The following is an 8,516-nucleotide window of genomic DNA, read 5'->3' as shown; positions in this document are numbered from 1 at the left end:
CCAACCGGAGACCGGCTCCGATGGTCTGTCCAACCGGAGACCGGCTCTGCTTTGCTCTGAACTAAACATGTCCGGAGCCGCAAAACCCAACAACTGGGATTATCAACTGCTGGCCCATGGGCCACTCAACTGGGATTATCAACTGCTGGCCCATGGGCCACTTTGAGTTTGTTGGAGGCGGCTTTTTCTGCCTGTGGGGGCGACGTTGTATAACTAAAACCCATAATATTTTTAAACATTTATTGATTTTTAAAAAATAATTTATGATGAGTCAATCACGTTCATGTAAAAAAGAAAAAGTTCAGTTTAGAAAAATTTGGCTCAAAATTTAAACTGTTTGTGAAAAATTTAATAATTCAGCGTCCCACTTTAAAGCTCAAAAGGTGAAGGTTAAGGTGAATATAAAAGTTGGTCAGTTTGTTGTAAATGTAAATTTAAGTTATTGAGTGTTTAAATTTAAAACCGATCATTTCATTAACTTTGACTAATTGTTTATTTTCTTCTTATCAAATTAATTTGTCATGTTTCTTCTTAGCAGTTTGTCTTAAAGTTGTTCCAAAAACATCTGGACAGGAAAACAGCTAAACTTTTCCGTCTCCCCTGTAAAGCCCAAAACATCCAGTTTCATGTTCGTTGGGTCAAAGCTTCAAGGGGCCGCTGCAGAGGGACCGAAGGGCCGCATGTGGCCCCAGAGCCGCAGCTTGCGGACCCCTGCTTTGACTGGTTTTTATCTTTTGTGACAAATATCGTCAAAATCGGACATTGATTACACAAGCTCCACATATCTAATTATTTTTAAAGACCACACTTGATGTTTTGTGATCCTCATTGGGGTCCGGACCCCATCATTGGGAGCCCCCTTACCTGGTTCTAACAGGAGAACGAGAACCTGATCTGGTCACCAGTTCCAGTCTCTGGAAGTGAAGCTCTTGTGTCTTCTGTCCTCTTCAGCCAGAAGGTGAGTTTACTGGAGCGAGTTCGTCTTTCCAACGCGAGGCCGTCGGTGGCGACGGGCAAGAAGCTCGCGGGCGAGTCCGTCGAAGAGAGTCCCTCCAAGGAGCCCAAACCTGCCGGCTTCAGCAACCGGGAACGCTTCCGCACGGCCTTCCGCATGAAGGCCTCCACGCTCCGGCAGAGCTCTGAAGGTAAGAGGAGGCGAAGGACCTCGACGAGCCGACGAGCGACTCTGAAACGTGTTCTCCTGTTTTTCTGTCAGACGCTGGAGCCCTGACTGACCCAGCCTTAGAGGATCGAGGGTTCCCCCCAGACATCCTCCTGGAGGAGATGATCCCGACCCTCAAACTAGTCATCAGGGCCGTCAGGTGAGCAGCTCAGAGACCGGACCTGTGCAGGGTTTCTTTAGTGTCAGTTTTTCACATCAGAAGTCAGAACCTTCCATCAGCCCATCGCCTCCGTGCTGACAGCTGGCATTCTGGGTAAACGGCTCTCCTCTGGCCTGGTTTTGGTCCCAGACGTCTTGTGGTTCCTTCAGACGAAACAAACCTGAGTCCTGCAGCCATTTTGTTTTTGGAGAACCTTAAGCTGCAAAACCAAAACCTGAAATTAGCAGAAAGAAACTAAAATAAGCAGTAAAAGGTTTAAAGCAGCTAAAGGGTTTAAAGCAGCTAAAGGGTTTAAAGCAGCTAAAGGGTTTTAAGGACGTGACGAGCTCCATTTATTTTCAGTGAGACAAAAATGGCCGACTGAGCCAAACATTTCACAAACTGCACAAAAACCAAAGCTGAAGCAGGAACGTCCTGAACGAGCCGAATGTTTTGGTTCATGAATCCTTGAAACAACAAAATCTGCTGAACGAGCTGAAAAATGGGGGGTGGTTGTTAACATGTAAATTAAGCATTCTGGTATACTCCTAGAAGATAATTAGGGAAAAGACCACATGCTTCAGGTAAGACATTTACTAACATCCAATTTGCATTAGATGCATTAGAGATAGCATCCCAAACTGATTTGCATTGAACCGAGTGACATTCTAACTACCGTTAACGCACAACTCTCTGACAGCTGACATCCTAGCTAGCATTATTGACGAGCTTTCCATTACCGATAACGTTATGCTAGAAAAGGTAACGGATTGAGACCCACGATGTTGCTAAAGTAGGATCGTTTTATTCCAAATCTAGTTCAACTTACACGCATATTATATCGTTGGCAGATAACGAGACTTACCTCCAAACTGTGTCCAACTTTAGAAGTGACTGGTTATAACGTAGACCAGTTTCCTTCGTCCATGGGAAAGATTTCCCGATCGTCTATCTTGATTGTGATTGGCCAAATGACTCGCGTTCCACCACAGATGTTCTATTGTAGACAGCCACCTTGTTGTTTAAGTTCAATCAATGGGAAATGATGCCGTCTACCACGTCTCTGACCCACTCCGCAAAAAACTCTGAATCTAGATGAGTCACGTAAACGACATACTTTGTTTAATATTTGAAGTTTACAGGAATGAACTTAGCCGCAGCTAATCAACTTTAGCTAATGGCAGAAACTCAGCCAAACTTTACAGATGTGGCTTTAAACTGGTGAGGTAGTAGCTGAGAGTCATCCCCAACTCAAATGGTGCACCTCCAGGAAGTTTTTCATTTTATGTTTTTACTCTGTCAAAATGTAAACCGATCCAGTTGTCAAGTCTCGATCTTGGACTTTGTCTCACAGGATCATGCAGTTCCTCCTGAACAAGAAGCAGTTTAAGGAAACTCTGAGGCCTTATGACGTCAAAGACGTGATCGAGCAGTACTCCGCCGGACACCTGGACATGCTCTGCAGAATTAAATACCTCCAGACCAGGTGAACGTCCACGGTACAGGTGGAGGGGGGCTTGAGTTTGGTTATCATCTTCTGTATTCTCAACCCGTGCGTCTTCTTTAAAAGGATCGACATGATTCTCGCCCCTGGACCTCCCCTCACCCCTAAAAGCAAGAAGACCCAGAAAACTCCCTTTAACTACCCGTCCAATCAGTCGCCCAGGTACCGTCACACACTGCAGCAGATGGTCGAACACGGTTTAACGTGACTTTTATAAAAATGTGCTTCTTAAAAACACCCTTTGTTCCAGGCATGAGTCCTACATAGCCAAAGCCACCTCCATGCCAGATGCTGAAGACCAAAGCATGATGGGTAGATTTATCAGGGTGGAGAGACAGGTGAGGACTAGAACAATGGCTTTACACCAACGTCCATGCAACATTGTTGGGATTTATTACAAAATAAACATGGGAAGGGATGAAATTCAAACACAACCCCAAAGAGAAGAAACAAAAGTTCATACTTGAATTTTGGTGCATGAATCTGATGTTTGACGTAATCCACTAAAAGCAGATTAGATGAACAAAACCGATGTCCGGCAGCAGTGTTTAATTTGGTGTTACAAACAACCGCAGAGTTCCTTGTACAGTTAAATGTTTCTGAAGTTTTCTTACTGAACCTGAGGGCGCCGACACGCAAGCACTGAAGTACCATTCCTTACCATTCTGTGAAGCGTCCTCTACGCACAGTTTCAAAATCAAACGTGAAACTCATGCACCAAATCAAAGAACAGTCCTGTTTGGACCTCCAGCTCAGACTTCACAGCAGAACCGTCATTTAGACGTTAAAGGTCTCAGAAAGTTGGACTTTTCATGATCGAGCAGTTTTTACACGGTCACAGTTCGAGTTTGATGCTTTTTATTAGATTTTTCCACAAAACCTTTAACTGACGGTCACTTTGATGCTTGTGAAAACCTCTGCCGCAGGTGGAGGACATGGAGAAGAAGTTGGACTTCCTGGTGGACATGCACATACAGCACACCGAGCATCTGCAGGTGGACTCGGCCGGCACCGCCCGCATGACCCTGGAGGCCTGCGACTCCACGGTGAACGGTGAGATCAGGCGGGTTTTCCTCAACTACTCCGAGGTGTTCCCCCACCTGTCGTACCAGGTTCCGGTCGGGAAGGAGAGCCTGAGCTGCGGAGGAGGACGAGGAGTTGGAGACCGGGCGGTGGCAGCGGCAGGAAGCTGTCCTCCGGCCGCCGTCGCCCGGTACACAGAGCGTCCGACGGTGTTGCCCATCAGTTCCCTGCAGGACTTGTCGGTGGGGCCGGGCAGGACCACAGGGGGGCGGGGGGGTGACTCACCGCTCTCCATGTTGTCTGTGAACCACGAGGAGCTGGAGCGCTCGCTCAGCGGGTTCAGCATCTCCGGGGAGCGTGAAGGGGCGGACCTGTCGATCGGGACTGGGATGGCGACTGGCGAGGCCAGCTGGACGAGACCCAGGCCAAGTTACCTGGCGGAGGGGGAGACGGACACGGACACAGACCCGTTCACGCCTAGCGGGGGAGCCATGCCTCTCTCCTCCACGGGGGAGGGTTTTGGGGACTCTGAGTGGAACACGCCGCCCTGAGAGGAGTCCGAAATCCACGTCTGTAAGACCTTCAATCCAACCCAAGCCTCTAAACCCAAATCACTGGGTCCAAGCCGCACCTTTGGGCCGAACCTTTGGGGTGAAGGAGGGTTTTATCTGCCTCCATGCTGCACGGTCCAGTGAGACCACTGTAGTCCAGACAGAGCCGTGGTACTGAGCCCGCCTGGAAAATAGGAAAAGGGAAACAGATTGTAAAGAAAAACTCTGTACAGAACACTCTCCGCAAAAATTTAGCCGACTTCAAAGAAAAAATAATTATTCTACATATTATATACACCCAAAAGCTTTACTGCTGCAAAGCCAACCGCACTGCATGAGATGCATGCGACTTGTAGTGTAGACGCCGCAAACTTCAGGATATCAAAAGAACAGCGGTTGAACGGATACGTATACCTGCTATGCCATTTTGTAACACCCATTTTTTATACGAACGCGTCCCCATTGTTTTTGCATGGTCTGCATGATGATGCACCGTTTCATGAGGTGGAGATCGGAGGGGGAACCTGGAACCAAAAGTCTCCGGTCTTTTGTTGTTCCGTTTGTCGATTGTGTGAACGATGCTTTTAGTTGAGCTTCCTTTGGTTTCGATTCTGTCCAAAAACCAGCGTTTCTGTTCCTCCCATCATGGCATCACTGTGCTCGTTACACATTCAAACCTTTCTGCTCAACGAAACTCTTAAAAAAAATAATCTGACTGGAATCTAAACGTCTGCTGCTTCGGCGGCACATGAATTCAGGGATATCAACCACCTGCACGCTTTTAATCTACCGTTTTCTGAACGCTTGGTAGAAATTTAAACCATGTTTTCTACAGAAGAATGTTGTCGTTTCAAACTGTAACTTTGGCAGAAGTGACACTTTTAATTTCAAGGTTCTGTAGCAGGAAATTCCTACTGGGTCCAAAATGTGGCTGTTTTTACACGTAAACATGTTGATTGAGCCATATCCTTTCAGCTCCTTCCTGTGGGGAGCGTCAAGATCGACTTTTGGATGTTCATAAATGGACATGGACTAATTTAACTTGGGTCGGGTCTCGTGTTTCCTGATTGGAACAGTTAAATATCACATATTTAACATATTGGACATAAACTTCTCATTAGGAACAACTGTGGCAGAACCTTCACAAACGATTAAAACCTTGCTGTCTTCATAAAACTTGAAATGTTTTCATTGATTACATGTTTTCAGCAGACATTTTATGCCTTTTTATAATCTTATCAAACTAACTGAATAAACACCAGGGCTACTTTTTTCTGTATTTGCCAAATTTTAGATTAGTAATTTAATTTATTCTTGTCTGCCTTTCAGATGCCAAATGTGATTTTAACTGAGTCACAAATGATTTACATACAATTATACTCATATTTAAAGATATAAAACTCTATTTCTAGTAATAAATTCTCACATAGCTCATTTATTTTACAAAAAAGTAAAAATCTGATCTTTTAACATTTTCAGTAGTTGTTTTAGATGTTCAATAATATTCAAACTTTACATGAAATATAGGAATGCTGAGCCACAGTTAATCTACTTTAAACAAGGCCTTTGTCAACGTTATAATCTAAACTTCACTATTTAAAGTAACAATACTTCTGTTCCTTAAACTTATACAGTATTTAAAAATAGTTTATGATGCGATGCAAATTATATAGTTTGATGCAATGTAAATCATAAAATATATAATAAAATGGTAGAATGTCCCTGTAGAAATTAGAGCCCGACCGATATGGAAATTTTTGCTATCGCGATACCGATATTAATATCTATATTAATATCGGTATTAATATCGGTATCGCGATTGGGCGGGGGAGGCTAATGCTGATAACCGATATACCGGCTGGAAATTTTTGATCTTTGTCCACCTCCAAGAATCTAAGGAAACAGCTGCTTTTAAACCTGTTTTAACTCTTGAAGTCTTGAAACAGTCTTTCTAACGTGCTTTCACATTTTCTGTCCTCCACTATTCACCATAAACTTGTCAAGTTTCACAATAAAGTGAAAATGAAAGTTACAGCGATCATGTCTTGAAAGCAGTCCGCATGCATCCTCTGCTGGATACTTTGTACAATTACGGCTGGTTCCAGCATTGTAGGGGTGAAAATTAGAAGTTTTTATATCGGCGCATAATGGGACAATTATCACCGATTCCGATATGACCCCAAACTTCTATATCGGCTGATATATTGGTCGGGCTCTGGTAGAACTCATTCATTGTGCCTCTGAAGCAAGAAAACATCCAGAATCACTTCGTTTAGTCATTCCACCACACGCCTCACACGACACGCAGGATTTAAGACTGCTTTTATGAAAAAGGACAATAAATGTTCGAAGGTACAGTCCGGGCTTTGTATAGAAAATGTGAAGGTTTTTGTTGTTTGTAATATTGTTCCTTTTCTTGCTGAAGTTCAAATCGTCTCAAGTCGTCCTTTAGTCCTCGCTGAATCTTGTATTTTATAATTCTCTCTGAATTTTTTGCACACCAGCATTTTTGTTGCCTTTAACATCAATATTTCTTACATGGGGTCAGATTTCTATTCCGACAGAAAGTTCAAACATATTTCTGCTTCCTCTCTCTGGCTCCGTCAACACTACGAATACTTTTGTAAAAACGAAGGATTTTTACGTTGTTTACCAAAATATCTCTGTCCACACGTTTAACAAAAACCCTGAAGTACTGACGCCTCTCCACCGGGGGGCGGAGCATGTTCACGATAACCAATCAAAATGAAGAACACGCTAAGCTTCACTAAACATTCTCCCAAATCTATTTATGCCAAAAGTAAGTTTATTTCGGCCGCTCCCTTCTTCAGGGGTCACCACAGAGAGCGTGAAAAATTTGGCAGTTTACGTCTGATGTCCTTCCTGAAGCAACCTGGCCTCAAACCAGCAACCTCTGGATTACGGCGGCGCTGACCACCGAGCTACCGTATACCCAAATCCTGGGAGCACTGGTCCATATATACAAACACGGCAAATCACTGTTAGAATAACAAAATGTTTGTAAATGATTTAAACAAAAATGGTCTTCCACAACGCTCAAACACGTAAAAAAAAGAAGATACAATCTGAATTTTACACTTTTAATCTTAAGTTTGAGACTTAATGACCCAAAACAAAAAGTCGTAAACTCGGTGTCTCAAAAAGCAAATGCTAGCATTTCTTGTTGCGTAGAAAAATGTCACTTGAATTTCTTGTCTGTTTCATGAAGTGGTTTTGTTTTAGATTCAACTGGTTTGTCTTTTTAAATCTGAAGTCTTATTTTTAGCCACACGTTCTATTAAACGTCTTAAACGTTTAGTAATTCAACACAAACGAGCTTCATAATTTGATCTAAAAACTGCATTTTACTTTAAAACAAACTAAATCTGTTGGAGTTTTAAAAATGGATCAATTTGTGAATTTGACAATTAAGTTTGTTTTTGTTGTTCAAATTAATTGTTTCCGAAACTGGATTTTCAAACATGTTTTGGTGTTCTACCTAATTGGTTTCCATTTTAAATACTTTAATATTTACTGGACTGTGCAGTAAAATGAAACAAGTTTGTACGTAGTACGTACTGGCTTCAGTGGTGTTTCCTCTCTGTTAATCAGCGACAGATATTTCTCTTTTTAAAATCCCTTTATAATTTTTTTCCCCGTTTTACCATTTTATTTGGTCTTGGTCCAACAACAACAGACTATACAAAACAAATCAACTTTGATACTAAACTAGTATATTGATGCATTGAGGTCAATAATTGGATTAACATTTTTGAGTCAAAATTGATGTAAATGGACAAATGGATGAACCTGAAAATTAAAAAAAAAAAAAACCCTACATCATATGTCCAATAAAAGTTCCAAGCATCATAATCAAATGCCTGTGGAAATTTAATTTATAAAGTAAACAAACATGCATAAAAATAATTGGATAAGACAAAAACAAAACAGCTTGCAGAAAGACGTTTACGCAAGTTAGCTTTGTAATTTTAATTGGCACTGAACGGTGAAGTTTTCTAAAATACCTTCTTGATGCTTGCTAGCTGACGCTAAAAATGGTTAGCACCATCCAAGTTGTATTTAACTAGTTGATGCTAATAACTGTTAGCACCAGCC

General features: G+C 42.4%; 1 protein-coding gene across 1 annotated transcript in view; it reads left to right on the top strand.

Moving 5' to 3' along the window:
* kcnq3 (potassium voltage-gated channel, KQT-like subfamily, member 3) overlaps window positions 1–4,400 on the top strand; it is a 54,433-nt gene extending 50,033 nt beyond the window's left edge. The window contains exons 10-15 of the mRNA XM_037682455.1: window positions 952–1,145; window positions 1,217–1,322; window positions 2,677–2,808; window positions 2,893–2,988; window positions 3,077–3,164; window positions 3,753–4,400. Of these exons, the coding sequence (XP_037538383.1) occupies window positions 952–1,145; window positions 1,217–1,322; window positions 2,677–2,808; window positions 2,893–2,988; window positions 3,077–3,164; window positions 3,753–4,400 (1,264 nt within the window). The remainder of the gene's footprint in view (window positions 1–951; window positions 1,146–1,216; window positions 1,323–2,676; window positions 2,809–2,892; window positions 2,989–3,076; window positions 3,165–3,752) is intronic.
* The last annotated feature ends 4,116 nt before the right edge of the window (window positions 4,401–8,516 follow it).

The sequence above is a fragment of the Nematolebias whitei genome, chromosome 9 (assembly GCF_014905685.2).
Source record: "Nematolebias whitei isolate Nwh7 chromosome 9, NemWhi1, whole genome shotgun sequence".
NCBI classification, from domain to species: domain Eukaryota; kingdom Metazoa; phylum Chordata; class Actinopteri; order Cyprinodontiformes; family Rivulidae; genus Nematolebias; species Nematolebias whitei.
The sequence above is the reverse complement of the archived record's forward strand: the minus strand, read 5'-3'. Positions and strand labels throughout refer to the sequence as shown.